Genomic DNA, 23299 nt, shown 5'->3' on the forward strand with positions numbered 1-23299 from the left:
CTTAATTTTCAAAAAAAAAGTTGTAAACTTTTTGTTTTATATTTTTAATTTATCTATTTTTCTAATATGAAAACTGAAACTAAATTTTAAAATCATAATATGTACATATAATATTAAAATGATTATTTTTAATTTTCTATTAATATGCATATCAAGCAAAAAAAAAAATTAAGGAAAAGGCGTGAATTGAGTGATATTGATTTTGAGAAAAAAAAAAGTAAAAGAAAAGAAGAATGGAAATTGTGGGCTATGAGTTTGATTTCAGCCCATAATATTTGTGAATCTTAGTCTCTTCAAACTCATTGTGGGCTGAATTGGGTAATAGGCTTTGCCAATTTTCCGATAGTTTAAAATATTGGAAAAGTTAATTTTTGAATGTGAATAATAAAAAATATTAGAAAATAAAACTCATTCCAATTATCTCTAATTTTTTCTACTTAAAAAAAAATCTATTATCCAAAAGTAAACTTGGTCATTTAATTAGAATCGTCTAAATTTGACCTAATAATAAAAAAGTTTTGAGAAAAATCAAGAATGGCATCATCAATATTCTCTCATTAAATAACTTGATTTTAAAGACATTAATGTAACTTACCGTAAACATTTGTAAGTGTGCAGTAAACTCCAAAAAATTCTAAATTCGATTCCGAACAATTATAAATTTCCATGACTGTAATTAAGCAGTTGAATTTGTCCTATTTGTCTAACAAAGGATGTTAAATTGAAATTAAAATTATTTAAAATATTCAAATCCTTATATATGAAATTAATTTTAAAAAAATATCTAGAATTTACTCAAAAATATATATTACAATTCATTTTATCCACGAAAATCCAGATTTTCTATTTTTACCTTCATTTCACACAGTAAAAATAAAATGGTTGTAAAAATATAAATTTTTTAATCTTTTTAAGAAAAAAAGTAAATAAAAAGTAAAAAGATAGTATGAAAGGAATATAAAAGATTTACGTGTGTTAAAATGTCATTTTTGTTTATTTTTAATATATTTTACCAACTACAATTGTTCAAATGGAGATCATATGTTATGACCAATATTATTAAATGGCATCAAGATGAACAAGATGAACAAGAAGACCATAGACTGTGAATGCATTATGCATGAATCATTTGAGAAGTCATGGTGTGCTGAGTTGAATACCTTGTATTCAAGGAAGTAGTGCGCTGCACTTCGATATACAAATTTCATTGCCATCATAAGACAGTGATTTTTTTTAACTCTTCACACAACATAATGCAGTCTAAATGTTTGATGAATGGTTTTCATCTTTGTGGACTGTAAATCTTAGTCTAACGGTAAGACCAGACTGTTCCTATGAAAAATGTGAAGACTGACCCAAATGAAAATATATGTATGAAAAGTAAAAGTCTGAAAAGTGAAAGCTACAGATCACCATAACATGCCAGCCAAAGAAGCAAAAGACTTTTTGGAGCTTCATGATTAGGACCAGCACCAGTCAAATACAAAAAAGAAGGACCCTTCTTTTTGAATCAAGAGCTTCCTTTCGTCACCTTGATTACCAAATCCTCACCACTTTTTAACACCTCCAAAACTTGCTAAATAAATAGCCTCCGATTAATCATATCTGATTTCATGATCACTTGAATCCTTCCTCCATCTTAATCCTGTTGATAGAGTGCAAAAGATGACTGTGAAAGATTTTCCTGAAGAATGTTGGGAATCAGTATTCAGATTCCTTGGCCTTGGTCATCATCATTTGGAGTCTTTATCTCTGGTTTGCAAGCAGTTTCTTGCCATTACAAATAGGCTTCAATTCTCTCTCACAGTGTATGATCCAACCATTCCACTTCTTCCTCGGTTGTTGCTTAGATTTCCAAGGCTCAAAATCTTAGACCTGAGTCTCTTGAATGGCCACCATGAAGGCTTGCTTCGTCAAATTTCACAATCTGGGTTGGAGCTTGATTTGATTAATCTATCCAACCAGAGAACACTTCCTGTTGATGGCTTGCGAGAACTTGGCTCAAACATGAAAAATTTGAGGGTTCTGATCTGCTCAAACATTGGCTCTCTTCGTGATAGTCATCTGGTAATCATAGCTTATTGTTTCCCATTGCTTGAAAAGCTTGACATAAGCTTCCCATTGAATTCTCAAGCATCTGATTTTGGGGTTCTAAGGCTGTCTTCTATGCTTGAGAATCTTCGCAAGATTAATATCTCTGGTAATCATTTGATCACTGATAAATCATTGTTCTCTCTTTGCCAAAACTGTTTGTCATTGGAAGAGATTTCATTCTTCATCTGTTTTAAGATCACTCAAACAGGCATTGCCTCTGCGATCCGCCTCAGACCCGGTTTGAGCTCCATTGCCTTTAACATTGAAAAGAAAAGAATACATGGACCTGGTTTAACACTCACCCCCATTGACTTCAATTTGATCGATTCATTCAGGACTTTGAAAAGGTTAACTGCTATTGATTTGTCGAATTCTGTTATCTCGGATGAGTTTCTCTTTGCGGTTGCAGAAGGTGCAGGTCTTCTGCTAAAGAAGCTTATCCTCCAAGACTGTTGCAATTGTACATTTTCAGGAATCTCTTATGTGTTATCCAAATGCCAATCTGTTCAATGCTTGGATCTTCGGAAAGTTGATTTCTTAACTGATCAATGTATCAGCAAGTTATCTGTATTTCTTCTTAGCCTAACCACTATAAACCTCAGTGGTTGTTGCCAGCTGACAAATTCAACATTTTTCATTCTCACAAGAAACTGTCCTTTGCTCAGTGAGATCAAAATGGAAAGGACATATCTTGGGGTGGAAGGGGAAGAAGATTCAATGAGGGATTTTGCTGTCAACCTTGAAGTGAAAAAGGTGTTTTTGGGTGATAATGTTTTGCTGAGTGATGCAAGTTTGGTAAAATTCGTTTCCATTTGCCCCAGTTTGCAGCTTCTTGACTTAATCGGTTGTGAGGGTGTTTCTGGTGAAGGTGTTGTTGAGGTTTTGAAGAGATGCAGTGAGATAAGGCATTTGAACCTGGCTAATACAGGTATGGAAGTGTTTGATATAGACTTTGAAGTTTCGAACCTGAAGGTGTTGAACTTGTCAGGGTCAAAAATTGAGGATGAAACTCTCTCAGTAATTTCAAGAAGGTGTGGTGGACTACTACTTCTGGACATTCAGAGTTGCTGGCATGTTACAGCAAAGGGTGTTAGAGAAGTAGTACAAAACTGCAAGACATTGAAGGAGTTGAATCTGAAGAATTGTAGGTTGGTGAGTGATGATTTTGTTGCTTGGTTGGAGTTTTCAAAACCATCATTGAGAATAATAGTCACACCTACTGATGTTGGTGCTTATTTCTGATATGAAGCTGAGGAAAATCATTGAGATGTGGACACCGTCTTGGTTGTTAGAGTGTTAAGAATCATGTGTGTTAAGGGTAGTGCTATTTTAACAACACATTCCACAACAAAGGAAAAGAAAAAGTAAAGTGAAGAGACCAAAATATGTAAAATAAGATGGATGATTTGATGAATTTTTTTTTATGGGAATTTATTGTTAAAATAGCATTGCACTGATAATAGCATTTTTATGAAAGTTGGAAGTCGTAGCTGTGTTGTGTGTGAATTTTTTTTGTATGTTGATATTTCGTGTTTGAGGAAAAAGTTGAGGCATGTAACATTTGAATTTGTTGTTTTTGAGAAGAAGAAAATAATATAATATCACATTATATTATGTAATATTATGTAACTACTAATAGCATGCAAACAACATAAATTATATTAATTTTTTTGTTGAATTTTAAGTGTGAAAATAAATTTATTTTCATTCAATCATAAGGTGGCCTAACATCATATGATCACGATTTTGCGGTCTGGATCATTTACTAACAACATTTGTATCAGACCAATAGAGAACATAGACGAGCTGAGGCAGTGAGTTGCTGAATATTAATACGAGTTGAAGAAAGGAGACTTTCGACAACAAATAAAACAAAAAGTCTCAACGAGTGATAAAAAGGCAGAAAAGAAACCGCATAGGAAAGAGAGTGACACTCACCCCAAGGAGCTGCTAAGGGGCCACAATTTCACTAGTATTGTCCTCTTAGTGCACCCAAGACAAAGATACTTGAAAAAGCTCTAAGTATCGAGTTGCTCGCCCCTTTGAAGAAGAAGTTCACCCCTCAAAATGCTAACGTCAATAAGCATGCATGTACTATAAGAATATGGGGCACACAGAGGAGGAATGCACCACCAATCATGAGAAAATAGATAAGCTGATCCGAGTAAGCCACCTCAAGAAATGCATTAAAAACGAGCGAGAGGAGAGAAGCCTACCTTGCAGGTGTACTCTTCAGAGAAGTATTCGCCGCAGTTTGAGAACAGAGTATCGTAGAGAACTTTCCGATACACATATGTTGAATGTCTTCTAGGTCAATGGGCCTTGCTTTAAACATAGGTGAAGCGCCTTCATGGTTCAACACCTAGGTTGAATGTCTTCTAGGTTGATGAACCTTGTTTAGCACATAGGTTAAACAACACAAGGCTAAAAGTCTTCTAAATTGATAGGCCTTGTTTAGCCCATATATTAGATGCCTTTATTGTTTAAAACAAGTTGAACACTTAGGCCTATGAGCCTTGTTTAGTATATAGACTAAATATCTTTATGACTCAATGATGAACATTTGACAAGTGTACCAATCGTTATTGTAGTAACAAAATATCGTCCTTTAAGATTGAATGAGTTGAGTACTAGATTATTAATTCACTTAATTTTGAGCAACAAAATATATCAAGTGAAATGATGAACACAAACAAGTGATGGAAATTCAAATAATATAAATAATGTTAGAGAATTGATTTCATACGTTTTCATATAAATTTCTCCCATTTCCAATTGATGTGTGAATTGTAATTATTCACTTGAGTTTATTAATTCCTTAGATAAGCAAACTTATCTATTGAATTCTAACCCCCAATCCCTTAGGTCAGTTACAAAATTCAATAAAATCATGAAGAAGAATTATTATCTCAATTGCAAACTAATTAGCTATGTCCAATTTTCCAATTGTGACAACATCTAATATGTTCTATTTATAATCGCAAACAATCCCCAATTTCCCAATTGTGAAAATGCTCATAGAATAGACATTAGAACATAAATAGAACACTCAGATAATTAAAATTAACAAAGCGTCCATTGAAAAGGTTTAGAATTATAATCCAAAGTATTACATCAATCCTCTAACAAAAAGAAAAATTAGTTTTGCATAATGTAAAATTCCAAAGAAAAACTAAAAGAAGAAGAAGTGTAGAGTCGTTCCGTGCTTTCTTGGTTTCCCCTCTTTCTCCCAATTGTTACGTTTAAATTGTTATCTCCCTCACTTTTCCTCTAATTCCCTCTTTTTAGGGAAGTGGTTACCCTCTTTTAGTAACTGTCTTTCATTTCTCTATTTTTTTAATCTCTTTAAATCCACATAATGAGATGTTAGTAACTACTCTCAACAATTTCACTGCTCATGGAAAAATCAATAATTTGCTTGTGCTCTTCTCTGGTTTGCATTCTATTTCTCTCGAGACAAATCCACATGTTATGAAAATTTTTACAGCTCAGTTGTGAAACTCTCTAGTTTCGACTCTGCATTTTGGAGACAGTTTCACAGATTGTGGAAATGTTCACAGCTAAGTTATGGAACTCTTTAGTTTTAACTCTACATCTTGGACATCAATTCTTTCAAAGTTGTGATTTTAACACTAAGAAACACTTATCTACAAGAAAAACACAAAACTCAAATGTATGATCCAAAACAAAGATAATGCACGATGAAATCATTCAATTAACGCAATTATGTATTCAAATGGCCTAAACTAAGATATGAATCCAATTACATTTTATTCACCCATCACTCAACACATAGATTGACTGTCTTTTAGGCTAATGAGCCTGCTTTAGTACATAGGCTAAATGTATTTAAGGTTCAAAACATAGGTAGAATGTCTTCTAGGTCCGCTGACATTGTTTAACACATAGGTCGAACATATTCACGATTCAACACAAAGTTAAGCTTATCCAAGGCGGATGAGCCTTGTTTACCTTGTAGACTAAATGTTTTTATGGTTCAACTTATAGGTTAAACATAGTTTAGGTCAAAGGACAATGTTTAACACATATGCTAAATATCTTAATCGTTCATCACATAAATTGAATATCTTCTAGGCCGATGAACCACTTTTGACACATAGATTGAACGTCTTCTAGGTAGATGGGCTTTGCTCAGAATATAGAGTGAACACCTTCTTGATTCAACACATTAGTTGTTGCTAGAATAAGTGCATCATTGTCTATTTTAGTTTCATTTTCTGTTTTGGATTTGTTGTTTTTATAGGTTAAAAAACATTGCTTTCATTTTGAGATTAATTGTAGTATTCTTGATTGAAAGAATTTGCTGTTGAGTTCTTGCTTCACTAACCAGTCTTTATTATAATAATTAGTGTTGTTGATCTAGTCAGTTTGGCTAACCCTTTTTGCTGAGTTGGTGAGTGTTAATGATTCCTTTTTATGATTCTAACTCTCGTCAAGGAGGAATGCTCCGACTCGCATTTAAGAAGAAGATGAATGAAGAAAATCAACCAAGAAACCGAAGACCAAACAACCAACACAAAGCAAAGAAAACAGAAATCAATAAGAACAGGAGGAAGGTTTTCGGAATGAGGGTTTCAAAAACTAGATTTTGGGAAGAAATAGTTTTGAAGAAACGAAATTTTCAAACCCGCGCTACTACCACTACAAATCCTAATTCCACGTCATAAAAAATTAATTGAAAAACAATTACATCTGGACCAATGTTTTGACACGTCACAGTGTAAAAAACAATGGTAAAAAACATGGTCAACATATCATTTTCCTTTTTATTTTCTATTAGTCTTTTTTTAAAAGATAAAAAAAGTATGTAAACAAACAACTTTATATATAACATGTAATTTCAATTTGAGTGAGATTCCAAATTATATTAATCATTTACAACATATCGTGTGCTATAAAAATAAAAAGAAAAAATATATAAAAGTGAGGAAAAGTCATATATAAATCTTACTATCTATTACATCTACGTAAATGCAATTGACAAGTCTATCTGTCCAATGTCCAAATCAAAATAATTTACAGTACCATTTTTCATTAGCTCATCAAAATATCCTTTTAAAATAAAACTGTGAAAGTTGCTGAACACAGAAAACAAACGATACTTATAATAGTGTTTGGCCATAAATTTTATATTTTGTTCATTTCACCTTTTCAAATATTAAAACTGATAGTTCCTCAGACTTGTCTCAGAAACTTGTGCAGTACAGTGATAATCCATAGCAATGGATATATAAAAAGAAAGAAAAGTGAAATTTATTCGAATTGCAGGAGTCCAGCCTCTCGATAGCTCTCAACAGAATCAATGAGTGTTTCCTCCAGCGACCTGTATTTCCAACCCAACCTTTCTAGTTTCTCTGAGCTGAACCTTAAGTAATCATCCAGCTCAGTGAAGCTGCCGGCAATGAAGCTTGTAGTTAAGCATGTAACAAAAAACTAGTACATGAAAACAGTTTTCTATCCTCTTACAATCACAATCCCCTAACCTAGGTAGTGAATTCTCCAAAACTTGCACTACTTTCATTAATTGTTTGGAAATTTGGATGATTTTCCTAACAATTTTTCTACAACAAGACTGCAAGTCCTCCAATTTTTTCAGGATAAAGTTGCAAACCTATAATAGTTGCAACATTACTAAAATTATTTCTTTGTCTTTCTCATTGCTCAAAACAATTTGACAGTATAAGTATTTATACTCACGACAACTGGCTTAACAAAGTAACCTACTTTACATGTACTCCTTAGTAATTAATGACTTTTTTTCAGTTGAAGAATGTAAGCAAAACAACAACACAATCACTCTAGTGGGTGAGATTCTTGTAGGCATACTAAAGAAACAAACATCCATTTTGGATTCCATAAAAATTTAATCCAGTATCAGATCCTCTGATACAAATGTTCTGTTGCTACTATTTATCCTTTAGTTTTCTCTCAAAAATAAATCCCCCGTTTATATCTTGCATATCTCATGTTTGAATATTAGTTAAATGATTTGTGGGTACCAATAAAATAAGAAATTATCAATAATAAATTAATAATTCAGGTCAAACACAAGAATCAGCAGCCTGGATCAGAATAATAAGATTTCAATACAGGTACATCAAATCCAAAATAAGGGTGTTTAGGTTGATAATTGGCTTATTACTACAACTTTCCTTTGAATTATAAATCAAGAGAAAGTGAATCTTACTTGGAAGGGTACTTGTAGCTTGGATATATACTCTTCAGTTTCTCTACCAAATCCCGTGTCTTGATGGTGTGTGCAGTGCATATGTATCTCCGTTCTGCCTCAGGCTTCTCGTACACCAAAAGTATTGCATCAACTAAATCCCGTACATCGACTATCCAACGGGTCTTATTTTCAAATGAGTCACCACCTTAAATTTCAGACAAACCAGAAAAAAAAAGACCAATAACATGATTCTCTGTTATTGGACACGTTACACACATATCGGATCTCCAACATATGATTTGAACTAACATTGCACAGTAAGTGAATTGATGTAGAGTATAACGATAATTTGACAAGGCAATAGTAGGCACCTTTCAAAAGTTTGGGGAGAACCAAGCTACTTGCATTGACAGTGGTTGACTGCAAAATTGGCCCCCACACAATGGAAGGGCAAATGCTTACCACATCAAGGCCAGTTCTTTTTCCAAAGTCCAGGGCCTGCTCCTCTGCCTCTGTCTTTGAATAACAGTACCAGTTCTATATCATACGTGAGATATTAGTTACATTACCATAACCATTCTCGATGACTGAAACTTGACATATTTTGCAACTTAACCAAAATAAAACAGTATACTGCATACCCCAATCAAAGACAATGCTACTACCATCATAGAATAAAACGAATGACAAATCCACATCATCAGCACACTTGTAATAAGTTTACAGACCTGAGTTTTTTTGCAGTAATCTTTATCAGACCAATAGGACTCATCAATCACTTTATCTTTAGGCATATTTGGGCCAATGCTAATAGCAGATATCGATGACACATAGACAACTCGTTGTACTTTAGTTTCAAGACAAGCTTGAAGTACGTTAGTGGTTCCTTGCACAGCAGGTTCAATCACTTCTACCTGAAGAATCAATTGTCTGATACTATCAGCAATCCAAAGAGAAAAGTTAAGGTTTCAATTATACGCCTTACATTATCCTAAATCATTATGAAGAAAATCAACCGAGATGTAATCCCAACCCAAGGATTGAAATCAGATAAGATCATGAACATGATATTAACTCCATGATAAAGCCTTCAATTTAAAGTGTTTTGGAAGATATTTCTACTCCCTTTGATCTAAACACACACACACATGTTTTCCATTTTTATTAGACAATAGCGTATTATTTAGAAGTTTAGTATTAAAATATATCAATTATTATATTTTAATACACTGTATAAATGAATATGAAAGTAACATGCCTATTTGCTAAACATTAAGATATTTTATTAGTTAGCTTAGACTAGCAGTAGTTTATTTTTTTGAAAATATTTTATGTTTATCAAGAGTTGAAAAAGAAAACATGAAACAAAAAGTATATAGAATATTTTCATTTTATTATCGAAATAAACCAAATACATACAACATATAACATTATTTAAAAGTAAGTATATTAGATTATATTAGTATCAAACAATTTATCTTCATAGTGCTAGTAATTATAAAATTGAATTACATAAAAAAAAGTTGTGTATATATCTATAGAAAGAGTGTATTTTGTCAATTAATATTTTATACGATTCTAACTACATGATATTTAATTATATTTATTCACCTATATATAGAGATTTCATATAAAATATTTTACAATAAATTTTATTAAAGTTTCATATAAAGATGTTCTATATTAAATTTTTTTTCTCATATCATACTTCTTCCTATCTTGTTGATTTTTTTTTTCAAATGTTCACATACTTTATATATAATATCCTGAATTTTATATGCTATAAAACCAAATTATAATCATGAAAACTATTTTTTCTTAAAAGAAAGATGGATTTGGATTAACATCCACAGGAATCCTATAATTTTTTAGAAAATACGATTATATATTTATTCCCAATTAATCCGTTGATCTTGAATCCTTTCAACAATTTCACATGCATAAACAAAATCCTCAACCAGTTGATGTGTTGCGAGGACGAAAGCAAAATGAGAGCCACATAAAATATTGAAAACAACACGTTTGCATAAAAAAAAACAATGGACGTTGACGAATGAGATGATTAGGCTTGCCTGAGGGTTGGGAACAATTGTTGAGGGTACAGGACTTGCGACATGAAAAACAGCAGTGCATCCAGCAATTGCTGAGAGGATAGATTCGTAATTCAAGAGATCTGCCTTGAAGAGTGTGAGGTTTTCAGAAGCTCCCTCCAGTTTCTTCAAGTGCTCATATTTCTCACTACCTGCTCATAACTGCTTCTCAAACTTCACTCCAATCCAAACAATTAGAAATCAAGTAAAACGTAACGAACCGGGTTGTCTCACTGTTCCATGGACATTGTAACCTTTGGAGAGAAGAAGCTGAACAAGCCATGACGCCACGAATCCTCCAGCACCAGTCACGCACACCATCTTTGCTGCCATCGATTTCTTCACCTTCTCCGACGTTCTAATTTCGTCCCTTTTTTTTTTTTGCTGTTTTATGTTTATCTTAAGATTATGATACGTTCAAACCGGTTGTTATTGATTGAAAGCGACACGTCAATGCAATTTTTTTGTCTTCTTGCGTATCATATTCAGATTAGGTCCATATCCGTAGCCCATTAGGTTCGACTTGTCTGGACTGATTTCGTAGGCCTGGCCCAAATTTCTTAACGAATATATATTTTATGATTCGGTGTAGTATATCTAGTTATACTGAAATTCATCTATTTTACCTTTAATACATTTTATAAATTTCTAATAATGAATAATAATCTTAAATAAAAGTAGCAAATAACATAATATATTATTATAGTCAAATTTATCTTATTATTATTCAACTCTCAATATGAATATTGATTAAACCGAAAAATAATAAAATAGTTTAATAACCTATTCTTCTAGTGTAATTTACTAGATGTTGATTTGAGCATAAAAAATAAAACACGCTAAGCCCTTCAGTGATAAATAAAACATTTTATATAACCTTGTTTGGGTCAAGCCCTTCAGTGATAAAAATGTAAAGATACGAAACTCGGCTCCAACAACTTGAACTCTTAACTGCATTTTTAAGTTTAAATAGGTAGTACTTTGGAATAGAGAATAATGGGGTGAACCAAAACTGTTTTACTAATCTATATTCGTAAAAAGAATAATAAAATATAAAAAAGTAAATCATGATCTATTATATTTTATTATTCCACTCCATTCAAGATGCATTTGGTGTAACTAATTTTTTAAATTATAAAATAATTATTCTGTCATTGTAAATTTAACTTATTATGGTTAATAAAAAAAATAATTTGAAAATTAAAGAGTTATAACTCACTTCATCACAATTCATTCAATAGAGTTCTAAATCGCTCTCTGGTGGTGATCACCAATGTAAACATAAGGAGACAAATCCAAAACGGATGAGATCGAGATAGTAAAGGCCTCCAAACGGGTTACATCTCAGAAAATGTAATAATGTTTCAAACTTAAGAAATTGCAAGTAAATAGAGACAAGTTGTGAGTGGTTTTAGCTTAAATTCACCCAAAGGGTCTAGGTTATGATAGGTGATTTTGAGTAGTGTGCACAAGATTATAGGTCCAAAGTTTATTGCCACTATTGTACAAAACAAAAATCCACCCAAGGCCGGTATAAAATAATTGAAGGAGCTGATCAGAATATTAATCTCCTCATACACAAAAACTGGAATAACAAATTGCATCAGTAATTGATGTGAGGATTGTAGTTGTAAAAACCAGACCTGAAAGCCAGTGATTCAGCCACTTGAGCAGTTTGGTTCATACCTGACTGACCCCAATAAAAATGCACAACCCAGCCGACTTTTCATCGTGCGGCTGGTTTTCTTTCCAATATGTTCATGTTGGGGTTTCTTTCATCTAATCTGCCACCAGATATGCAACCTAAGTTGCCATACTAGTTCGAGATCTGTAGCTATGATCAGGATTATCACGAAGACCCAGCTTAGAGATAACAAAGCAATAGGAATCCCAATCAGTTCTTCTGAGGTATTTCAGTAATCTTTTTCTCATCTGAACCATTGCTACCAATCCTTTACGAGAATGACATCCTAAAGCACCATGGAATGAATAGAGTCAGAAAAGAGTAAATATATATGCTACTCTAAATTTACATCGGATTAAATGGACCTTTTATTAAAATGACAGGGTCACATTGCATAGGATAAATCTGATTAGTTACGTTCACAAAGTAAATATGAACTGGTTATAAAGGGTAATAATAACTTCCATAATATATAGCATAGGCTGGTCAAGTGACATAAAGAACAGCAAGATGAAACAAAAAACACAATGAGAGTACAGTCACCAATCCAAAATCCTGTCTACGGCCATATCCAAGATTTTATTAAGAAAAGTTATAACAACGTTCAGTATATTTGACATGCTCTAGAAATCAAATTGTCCCCCATGTTAAACAACTGAATATCAAAAAAAAAATGGCAGGGAACCTAGCTAATCTCAGTCTTAAATCATCTGCTACTGAAATTATAATGCTCCAGGCCAGACAAAGTAGAGTTAAATCACTTGTTAGTAAAAAATTATAATGCAAATCAAAGTTCTAAGTAAATAACAGAACAACCAACTAACGTCTTCAATGATTGGTGTGTTTTCCCTTGTAACAGTACTATAAGATTATATGGCTCTCTCATCGCATAGTAGAGTGTAATAAAATAAAAGTACTGACACTTTTCAAGAATCTGCTCCTTCCTAATAAAGAAAACATTCAATTAATCATATAGTTGGAATAAAATTTTAAATCAGTTTTTTTAAAATTAAAAAAAAAAATCTTACATTCTATGAACACAGAACACTAACAAAAGAAATTGGAGGAGTTCCTTGAATTTCAAACTAGATTTGCAAGAAATAGATGCCACAATTAAAATGTCCTCCATAAGTTAAGCAACAATGTCCGTTATAAATGTATATACAACCACAGATAACAACTTCTACAAATTTTCTAATGAAGAGTCTTCTAGTCACTGGTCACAAACACAAGAGTATATTAAAAAAAATGGAATACGAAGGGACAACTCTATTCTTGTGTAGAACTGCTGATAGATGCTTAATCTTAGTTGTGAGTTGTGCAACTGCATAACATCAAAGGGACAGTATTAATTCCCTAACAAGTGCCTATCAACATTCTCATAACCACCATCAGCAACCTCAATTTTCACGAAGACCAATATAGCAAATAAACAAGCAAAGCAAAACTAATCCCTTCCTTCCAGATCTTTTTCATCAAACAAAGACTTCACAAATCAGTAATGAGCAATTCCCCTTACTTTGAACACGCGCAGAACCGCAGTCCGACTCCGACATTTTAAACTCATCCCTAACCTTGGCAAGCTCAGTTTTCATCTTCTCAGCGGAGGACATGTTATCCGGATGAAAGTACTGGAAATAAACAGTGCCAATATAAATACATCAAAACAAAAAACACTATAACAGGTTGTGGATAGAATGAAATGAAGGTCGACACAAACAAATAAAAGCAAAACATGTAAAATGTAGCAATAATTACCTTTTCAACAAGATGGGGTTTAGGAGGTTCCAGAGAGAAGGTTGGAGTCCCACTCAAATGGTTCAATATGCTAAGTCCCTGTACTGGAAAACACACATAAAAACAGTTAATCAACCAGGTTAAAAAAACGACAAGAAGAAGATTTTGTTAAAGTAGTTACTGACATGAAGCTTTCTTCGCGGCAAGATTTTGCTCTTCATTAATCTCTCACTCAACTCCCTCACCGAAAACCAACCCTTTTCCTTTCCCTCCGGCCTCAGCATCCTCAATTTCTTCCCCAAATCCTCCACGCTGTAAGTCTTCAAGAACCCCGCCGAAAACATCGCCGTCGACTACGTACCCACTTTCCTCATCTCTTTCCCGAAAATGGCCTGCGGCAAGGCGTTCGTGCCGCCGATCATCCTAGGACGACCCTGCGACACCGGGGTTTGAGCAACAGACAAGTTCCGCAGGCTCCCGAAAATGGATTCCATGCTGGGGGAGGACGATTCTCCCGATCTGGGGGGATTCCCCTGCACGGTCTGGCGCTGGTAGATTTGCTGGAACGAGAATTGCTGTTGCTGCTGCGACGGGTCGCCCGGCGGAGGTGGAGCGGTCTTGGCGCGGAACTCGCTGAGGTCTTTTAGGATCTCGTTTGCGAAGGGTGGTTGGGAGCGAGGGTTTGAGGAAGGTGAAGAGGGTTGTTTGAGACTTTCCTTGACATCTATGAAAAGGGAAGAGAAGGGAGAGTTGGAGTCGGAGTTTGAATCGGAATTCGAAGTAGAGAAGAAGAGGGTGCGAGAGCTGGTTGCCCTCCGACGATTGAGACGGAGAAGAAGGGCCATGGCAGAAGAGTGCACTGGAGAGGGTTCGTTAGGGTTTTAGTATATGCTAATGACTCTGTGATTATGTTTTTTCTTGCAGGTTTCGAATGGTCTGATGGAGATTCGAAGGAGATTGGTGGTGATGCGAGGAAGACGAATATGGTGATATCCGCAGCGGTGGGTTTGTTCGCAGGTCTGACAAGGTTTATGGCGGTTCAGGCACGAAGGTGGCGTGTTGGGAGTGTGGTTGACGAGAGGTTGATGGTGTATCGATGGAGATGAAGGCGGCTTTTGGTGGCTGACCCGTGAGGAAGAAGAATTTCTAGTGGTGGCCGTGGATGATCCACCCGTGGAGGGAGATTGGCAGCTCCATTTGGCCCAATTTTGCTTCAAAAAAAAAAAGCATAACAAAACAAAATAAAGGATGGCTTCGGCCTCGAATCCAGTACATAAAAAACAAAACATATAAGAGAGTTTCTCCCTAAACCACCCCAACTTCTTTCTCCACCACCCCATTCCCCAATTTTGGTTAAAAAATGGTTAAAGACCTTTATGGAAATTTGAGATCTGCTGGATCTTCAACGAAGATCAACATCCGTTAAAATCAAACATATCTTCCATATCCGTTTTGGCCTTCTCGTTTCCTTCAATCATTTTATACAATAACATATCATTGCACAACACATATAACATATCAACAGCAAATAAAATGGAAGGAACGACAAAATGGAAGCAACGACGCAGCACAATGGAAGCAATGAAATAATAGAGGGAGAAAATATAAGTGAGAAGAATAAAAGAGAAATAAAAGAGAAAGAGAAGAGTAAGAAGAAGAGAGTGAAAAGAGAGGCTCTTTGTGGAGGTGTAGGGCATGCTAGCAGCGACAATGGAAAAAGGGAGAGAATAGGATTAGGATTTTATATTAAATAAGATAAAAGTAAAAAAAAAGTTACTTAAGATTAGTTTTGAAATAACAAAAAAAACGTTGGTGAGGTGTAGGCTAAAAACTGTGGTGCTGGAGAGAGTAACTCCCAAAATATAAATGAAAACATTAAGAAGGTTTTGGGCCTTGAGCTCATTTGATTTCTCTGTCAGGCGAGTTACTCCCTCCACCAGCACACACTGCTCCCTACACCTCCCCATTCCTTTTGTACCTTTTAATAATATTTAAACGGATGTGAATATACATTGGATTCTTAAACGAAATTCAACATCCATGCACGAATATCGACATCCGTTGAAAGACAAACGGATGTCAATATCCGTTTAAAAATATATATGCCAAAGCTTGCTCCTCCACCCCCTTTAATTGCCCAAAATAGGTCTTTCCTCGTGGCTTCCCTATCAAGGATTTAGCCATTTGCATCAACCAGTTTTGCATCAAGAACATTATCAGCTCCAAGACCATACTTTCTCACCATGGATCCATATGCACCTCTTGTGCCCTCCAACACCTAGCCTTGTGCAGAGGATTATCTCTTGATATAGAGTAGTGTAGAGAGTGTATTCTTCGGCACAAAATACGGTGTGTTTGAAATTTTTAATTAATTAGACTGGTTTTGTATAAACAACAAAAACGAGTGCACATGTTTGATAGAAAAATAAGGCGAAACTATATGTATGTTGGTATGAAAGTTTATTTCAATTCATTATTTTTTGCCACCAGTAGTCGTTGCAGCTAAATCAATAGTAGCAACAAACCTGTTGAAGAGCGAAGTTCAGCGACCGCAATAGAAGAGCGAAGTTGCAGTGGCAACGGAGATTCAGTGGCGGAGCCAACACCAGCACGTCAATATGAGGCTATCACGATGCGACGAAACAGACCGCGCGACTACACTACAGTGGTTGTATCCTTCCAGCCCAAAGTCTAAGAGCATGTGCAAAGAATTCAAGAACACTGGAAAATGAAACATTTTTTGGAGTGTAAATTAAGACATAAAACAGAGCTATCGAGACATTGGACAAAGTTTTCATCATATGAAACTAAAGCTGCCAATGAAAGGGGTGCAGAGATATTTAGGGTTTTTTTTGGAATTAAAAAAATAACAGGGAGGTGTAGGGAACATTTGGGGTGGTGGAGGGAGCAACTCTCCTCTGCCAGCCCTAAACCTACTGTTCATTGGGCCTGAAGGTGGGAGCAACCCTCCACCTTCACCGTTGCACTCCTGTCTTCACGGACTTAGACCAAACTGATTGGGTCTCACCACCAAATTCTCCCTGCATCTTTATTTGAGTGTTGCTCCCTCCACCACCACCAAATGCTTTCTGCATCACTCCATACCTAATTTGCCCTTGCTATGAAATGGATGTCAACATGATGTTGACATCCGTTTACATATTTTATATTTTAGTTTATTATTTTTATTTTAAAAAAGAAAACCTTAACGGATGTGACACATCCGTTTAAATAATTTTATAAAAAATATTTAAATAATTTATTAAATAATAATACATAAAATAAATTAATAATTATTATTTTATTAAATAAAATAAAATTAATTTATATATAATTACGTAATAAATTTTAAAAAAATTAAATAATATTTATATATTAATTTAAAATAAAATAAATTAATAAACTAAAAACTATAAAAAAAACCTCAACGGATGTTGTCATATCCGTTAACAGATGTGGCACATCTGTTTAAGTAGATTTATAAAAAATATTTAAATAGTTATTTAAATAATAATACATAAATTAAATTAATAATAATTATTTTATTAAATAAAACAAAATTATTATATATAATTACGTAATAATTTTTTTAAAAAAATAAATAATATTTATATATTAATTTAAAATACAATAAATTAATAAACTAAAAACTGAAAAAAAAAACCTCAACGGATGTCGTCACGTCCGTTAACGAATGTGACACATCCGTTTAAATAGATTTATAAAAAATATTTAAATAGTTATTTAAATACTAATACATAAATTAAATTAATAATAATTATTTTATTAAATAAAATAAATTTTAATTGTATATAATTACGTAATAAATTTAAAAAAAGTTAAATAATATTTATATATTCATTTAAAATACATTAAATTAATAAACTAAAAACATAAAAAAAAAACCTCAACAGATTTCGCTACATCCGTTAATGGATGTGGCATCCGTTTAAGTAGATTTATAAAAAATATTTAAATAGTTATTGAAATAATAATAAATAAATTAAATTAATAATAATTATTTTATTAAATAAAATAAAATAAATCTAAATATATTTACGTAATAAATTTTTTAAAAAATTAAATAATATTTATATATTAATTTAAAATATAATAAATTAATAAACTAAAAACTAAAAAAAAATCCAACGCATGTCGTCACATCTATTAACTGATGTGGCACATTCTTTTAAGTAGATTTATAAAAAATATTTAAATAACAATAAATAATTAATTAATTATTATTATTTTATTAAATAAAATAAATAGAATTACGTAATAAATTTAGAAAGATTAAAAAATATTTATTAATTAATTTAAAATACAATAAATTAATTAACTAAAAACTAAAACAAAATCTTCAATGAATGTGGTCACATTCGTTGAAGAATTTTTTCTTTAACAGATGTCGACATCTGTTGAAGAAAAAAAGTGGAAGTGTAGGGTATTTTAAAATATATAGAATAGTTTTTTAAAAATTGTGGTGGTGTAGGGCGTAATGTGGGATGGTGTAGGGAGTAACTGTCTCTTTATTGTATTTTAGCTTTATTTTTTTATTTAGTTCATTATTAGGTTGTTTTTATTTTATTTTTTGTACACATCTTAACCCCAGCCCTTTGCACTGTATTCTTTTGTTTGTTTGTTGCTCTTTAAACATCACTGCACACACTCACTCTGTTGTAATAAAAATAATGAACAAAAATCATAAAAATAAATAAATAAATAAAATAATAATAATAAATAAGACAAAATTACAAAAATCACAAAAAAAAATATAAAAATAAAAAAGGATAAAATTACAAAATCACAAAAAAATAATTTGAGTTTCTAACAATGTATTTTTTCCTCAATCATATGAATTACGTTAAAAATCATAAAAAATTCAAAACCTCAAAAATCACACAAAAATAATTTTATCTTCAATTTGTATTTTGTATCTAACTCTTGTTTTTGTTGCGATACTTTTTTTTATAAAGAATCAAAAACACAAAAAAAAATCATAAAATTTCTAAAAACAAAAATATCAACTTGTTTTACAAATGGTAATCAATCTAAGAACTACCTAATCCTTGATCCTCCATAAAAAAATGAAGATACATAGCAAGGTCAATCCTTATCAGGTTCACTTCCCAAAAATCAAAGATTTATTTTCCTAAAAATCCAAAATTACCCATGATCGTTCTCAAAACAAATTTTCAAACCAATTTCCAAATAATTTCTCAACTTTCCAAACATGTTTTAAAAAAACTACGTATCCCTAATTTCTCACGTGAGAATACGTAGAAGCAAAGTCAATTCTTGTCGGTTTCCCTAAAAGAATAAAAAAAATTATTATTTTATTTGTATTGCGTGCATTGTTATTTTTGGGGAAAATAACCATTTTGAAAACCACATCAACTTTGCACAATTAATTAAAGGTATTATCTTCGAGTAGGCTGTAGGGTGTTAATACCTTTGTTACGTGTAACCGACTCTCGAACTCAAAACTCTGATTTCGTAGACCATGCCTTACTTTTATGATTTTTCCGTAATTTCTCAAAATAAACTATGGTGGCGACTTCAAACTCTAATTTTCAAAATCATTTATTTTCTTTAAGAGTATCGCCGGTTGCGACAACGAGTTCAAAAATAAAGAAAAAAATTATTACGTCTAAATTTGTTGTTTTAAAAAAAGTATTGATACATATGTTGTAAAATAAGAATAGTTTATATGGTTAAAGAATTATTTATAGTGTACGAAATAATTTGAAAATAAGTGAAGTAATAAGAATCAGATAAATATGTTCATTTATTGCAAAACTTACTCAATTATTTAAGTATAAAGATATAATTCATTAAATATTTAGTGTTATTGGTTTGATAATTGCAATGTGAAGAAATTAATTATTTGTATTTGGTTATGTAATTAAATTTATTGAGTGGTTGAAGTGTGTATATTAATAATAGAATGTAAAAGATATAGTAAAGAAAAAAGGTATGACTTCATGTGAATTAACTAAACTTTGAATAAATAAACTACTTTTATAAACTGATAATAATTGTTGGAAATAGACATGTTTACTTAAAATATCAAATGAAATAAATAAATTATAATATTTATCTATATTTTATAATTTAATTTTTTCGATATAATTTTAATATAATATTTTTTTATATTTTTTGGCAGATGAACATATATATTTTGTTTGGATAAATAGTTCAATATATCATTAAGTATACATCACTAAGTATGAGGACAGATCGGTTTAAACATTGAAATATTTTTAGTGGTTGATTGTTTATGCAACATCATAATTATATTTAATTTTAATCACTAAATATGAGAACGTAACACATATCGGTCTAAACATTAAAATGTTTTTAGTGGTTGATTGTTTATGCAACATCATAATCATATTTGATTTTAATCGTATCATGAATAAGGTGATTATTTTAAGATTTTTATATTTAATTTCAATGACTCTTTTGCAATCTCTACAGTTTATTTTTTTTGGATTATTAATTCTAAACATTCATTAAATATTTCGAATTCATATAGTTACGAAGATGAATGTTTTGAATCAGATTGTAACAACACTCACTTTGCATTGTGATTGTCCATTTGAAAGGTTCTCCAAAATAAATTATTACTACTATCAAGTCTTCAATGAAATATACAACAATATACAAAAAAAAGTTTAAGAAATTTAAGATTCATATTTGTTTATATAAGTTAAAAACTATACAATAAATCCAATAATTATAATGTAAAAAACTGTAATCATAAATTACTATATCATTAAAATAAGGTTTAATAGGTTCGGAGGTTCCTATATTTGCGGGTTGGTTTCAATTGGGTCCTCCAATTTTGGAAGTGATCAATTGGGTCCCTAATTTAACAAAATTGAGTCAATAATACCTTTTCCGTTAAATGCAATAGACGGCGTTAAATTTTTAAACAGGTGACATGCTGAGCATCTTTTTATTTCCAGGTGGCACAATTTGAACTTAATACGTGGCACAGCAGAAAAGTAATCTCTTTTCCAACATTAACAACCAATTTCTGCAATTTTTAATTTGCATTCAGATTCCCTTTTCCTTTCTAATCCTAAACCCTAATTTTCTTTTTTCACCCTCCAGCGTTGTCGAAATCCCTAATTTCAGTACATCCTTCATAGATCCATTCCTGGACGAGAGGGAGAAGGCGTGGCGGTTGAGGAGGTCGATGTAGAGGGCGTAGGCGGCGGGGTGGAGGTGGCGGCGGGGGAGGACGCGAGTGGAGAGGAGGGAGAGGGCGAGCAAGGGAGGGACGATTATGACGGCCATGGCTTTCTCGAGAAGCTTCTAGGCAAGGGGGACGTGGTTGTCGAAGCAGATGTAGGAGACGAGACGGTGTGCGAGGTCGACGGAAGGGAGGGAGACACCGGCGGAGTTGAGGGCGGCGCTGACCTGAGAAATTGGGGAAGCTTCTGTCTGAGAAATTGGGGAAATCTGCGAAATTGAGGAAATTGGGGAAGCTTGGTAGGAGTACCTATGTGGCCCGATTTCAAGCTCCCATGCTTCAATCACATCGGCGTTCCTCATTTTTCTGTAAAAGTAAATGCCAATGGCGATGGCTAATAACACAATAGCAACAACTGAGACTGAAACCCCAACTATCAAAGATGTCTGCTTTTTCTTTGGCTGTGGAAGCATCGGGAGAGAAGAGAGATCAAGGGGTGGTGTTGGTCCATTGATTTTGAAGCTCCATTGATTTTCTGGCTCGCTAATAAATGAGCCGGATTGGATTGGCTCACTAAGTGACCAACCCGTGGTGAGCCGGACCGGATCTGTTTTGACAACTCTAGTTTTAATGATGGATAAGATGTCATTGAGTCGATAATAATCTACTAAAGGATTATTGGTTTAATTTTCTATCGTCAAAACTTAGAAAGAAAATGATTAACTTAGTTTGAATTATATATAACATTTCAGTTATTTTTCATTTCATCTTTAAAATATATAAAGAGAAATATAATTGAGAGGAACTCAATTTTTTTTAATGAAATGTAAATTATTCTTCTACTTATACAAAATGTTATATCTACACATTAAACAAAAACTCACTAACTAATTGATTTGTAACACAATAAGAATTGTGAGAACCATTACCTAATATTTATAATACACGAGTTGTAAGAACCCTTAAATTACACAGTGAGTGGAAGTCAGGTGTCACTGTAAGGATTCAGAAAGCGAAATCTAGGTGTATTTAGCTGAGTGGCCGATCGGTTTTGACGGTGATATATAATTAAACTTTTCAAATTTTCGTGCCACTCTACTTTGCATGCACTCCTTCTCTCTTTAAGTTTCTGAATTCATATTCTCCTCCTTCTCTCTACAATTCTCTTCCTTCTTTCTACAAAGTTTCACTTTCTTCTTCTTCCGATCATCAATCCGGCAGCGTCTGAGTCTTACTGGTGTCAAGGGCTTCACTTTGCATCGATCAAGTTGTGGTTTTGAGCTAGTAAGTTTATCCTCTTCTTAGAACGTCTTTTCTAGTACATGCAAGCCATGTTTCTGGTTGCATTAGTTTGTTACCTCCTTTTAGTAAATTCTGATCACATTTTTGGCCTTTTGTTTGGTCTAGTTTCATCAAATCAGTGAACCTTAGGCTTGTAAGACTTTTGGTGGTAAGCAAGTTTCTGCACTGAAAGTTCTCTGTCAAGTTAAGAGGTAAGGGAAACTAATAGTTAAATTATGTTTTTATGTGTTTGTGTTTGGAATCTCTGTTTGAACGTTTGCATGTATGAACAATTGTATGTTTGATTGAATTGTATGCAATCGGTGTTTGATCAAAACCGGTGAAGTGGTTGAGAGGTTCTGCAAGTTTTGTAGAAAATAGAGCGATCGGTATAGAATGATCGGTTTGGTCAGGTCTTGGGTTTTAATAGTATTCAACTTCGTAGTGATAATCTGGGTAAGTGTAGTTGGTTGATTTTGACGTTCAGTTTTAAAGGTATTCGTTTTGATCTCGACAGTCTTAGGATAAGTATTATCTTTTGATAATTAGTCATAATAGGTTAGCGTTTGTTCTTGGTAATACTCGGTTTGGGTTGGTGCTTGGTCTTAGTTGAATTCTACTTTTGTGGATCCTTAGTTAATAACCAATCGGTCTTGTATTGATATTCTAAGTACAATTAGCGTTCGGTCTATCATATGCTTCAATTGTTATTGACTGCTCGGTCATGTACTATCTTGGTAGAGTTCGGTCTTAGACCAACACTTGGTCGATATAGTGCTCGGTTTGTACTAGGATTTTTGATAGTGTTAGCGATCGGTATTATTGGGTTGGGTTGTCTCTTATGAACGGTCGTTCTTATACGAGTGCTCAATATCGTATTTGTGTTAAGTTATTAGTGTTCGGCTTAAGCCAATAGTGTTTGGTCTAAGCCAATATTGTTCGACCCTTGTTTGGATCTTACTCTTTAAATGACCGTTCGGTCATGTTCACATATGGGGAGTGTTTTCCCGTCTGTTCCTGTT

The 23299-nt window shown here is 33.0% G+C and overlaps 4 protein-coding genes across 6 annotated transcripts; 1 reads left to right on the forward strand and 3 right to left on the reverse strand.

The window, feature by feature from the left end:
- The first annotated feature begins 1626 nt into the window (after positions 1–1626).
- On the forward strand, positions 1627–4697 carry LOC108320532 (uncharacterized). Its single transcript, XM_017551977.2, has one exon. It carries the CDS (start codon positions 1666–1668, stop codon positions 3334–3336), a length of 1671 nt encoding a protein of 556 aa, XP_017407466.1. The 5' UTR covers positions 1627–1665; the 3' UTR covers positions 3337–4697.
- A 2497-nt stretch (positions 4698–7194) lies between these two features.
- On the reverse strand, positions 7195–10772 carry LOC108320465 (cinnamoyl-CoA reductase 1). Of its 2 annotated transcripts, none has more exons than XM_017551884.2 (6): positions 10596–10772; positions 10357–10526; positions 9013–9198; positions 8656–8821; positions 8303–8489; positions 7195–7507 (listed from the first exon to the last, which is right to left on the reverse strand). In XM_017551884.2, exons 1-6 carry the CDS (start codon positions 10705–10707, stop codon positions 7369–7371), a joined length of 960 nt encoding a protein of 319 aa, XP_017407373.1. In that variant the 5' UTR covers positions 10708–10772; the 3' UTR covers positions 7195–7368. The 2 variants fall into 2 exon arrangements, with proteins under 2 accessions (XP_017407373.1, XP_052724751.1); XM_052868791.1 differs by having other exon boundaries at positions 10609–10764.
- A 918-nt stretch (positions 10773–11690) lies between these two features.
- Positions 11691–15135, reverse strand: LOC108320413 (uncharacterized). 2 transcript variants are annotated; one of them, XM_052868792.1, is made up of 4 exons: positions 13981–15135; positions 13817–13894; positions 13578–13689; positions 11691–12344 (listed from the first exon to the last, which is right to left on the reverse strand). In XM_052868792.1, the coding sequence occupies exons 1-4, from the start codon at positions 14137–14139 to the stop codon at positions 12178–12180; spliced, it is 516 nt and encodes a 171-aa protein (XP_052724752.1). In that variant the 5' UTR covers positions 14140–15135; the 3' UTR covers positions 11691–12177. The 2 variants fall into 2 exon arrangements, with proteins under 2 accessions (XP_052724752.1, XP_052724753.1); XM_052868793.1 differs by having other exon boundaries at positions 12284–13382.
- LOC128193381 (uncharacterized) lies at positions 14149–14640 on the reverse strand. Its single transcript, XM_052868611.1, has one exon. The coding sequence runs from the start codon at positions 14638–14640 to the stop codon at positions 14149–14151; it is 492 nt and encodes a 163-aa protein (XP_052724571.1).
- Positions 15136–23299: the final 8164 nt, after the last annotated feature.

The sequence above is a fragment of the Vigna angularis genome, chromosome 9, assembly GCF_016808095.1.
Source record: "Vigna angularis cultivar LongXiaoDou No.4 chromosome 9, ASM1680809v1, whole genome shotgun sequence".
Lineage (NCBI taxonomy): Eukaryota > Viridiplantae > Streptophyta > Magnoliopsida > Fabales > Fabaceae > Vigna > Vigna angularis.

What these genes read in the sequence shown, in the direction of transcription:
- LOC108320532 (XM_017551977.2), top strand. Translation starts at nt 1,666, where the DNA reads ATGACTGTGAAAGATTTTCCTGAAGAATGTTGGGAATCAGTATTCAGA.
- LOC108320465 (XM_017551884.2), bottom strand. Translation starts at nt 10,707, where the DNA reads ATGGCAGCAAAGATGGTGTGCGTGACTGGTGCTGGAGGATTCGTGGCG. An exon ending in CAATTGTTCCCAACCCTCAG is followed by an intron (nt 9,199 to 10,356) that starts GCAAGCCTAATC and finishes TTGATTCTTCAG; the next exon opens with GTAGAAGTGATTGAACCTGC. An exon ending in TCTCCCCAAACTTTTGAAAG is followed by an intron (nt 8,490 to 8,655) that starts GTGCCTACTATT and finishes CTGAAATTTAAG; the next exon opens with GTGGTGACTCATTTGAAAAT.
- LOC108320413 (XM_052868792.1), bottom strand. Translation starts at nt 14,139, where the DNA reads ATGTTTTCGGCGGGGTTCTTGAAGACTTACAGCGTGGAGGATTTGGGG. An exon ending in TGCCGCGAAGAAAGCTTCAT is followed by an intron (nt 13,895 to 13,980) that starts GTCAGTAACTAC and finishes TTTCCAGTACAG; the next exon opens with GGACTTAGCATATTGAACCA. An exon ending in CGGTTCTGCGCGTGTTCAAA is followed by an intron (nt 12,345 to 13,577) that starts GTAAGGGGAATT and finishes ATGGTGCTTTAG; the next exon opens with GATGTCATTCTCGTAAAGGA.
- LOC128193381 (XM_052868611.1), bottom strand. Translation starts at nt 14,640, where the DNA reads ATGGCCCTTCTTCTCCGTCTCAATCGTCGGAGGGCAACCAGCTCTCGC.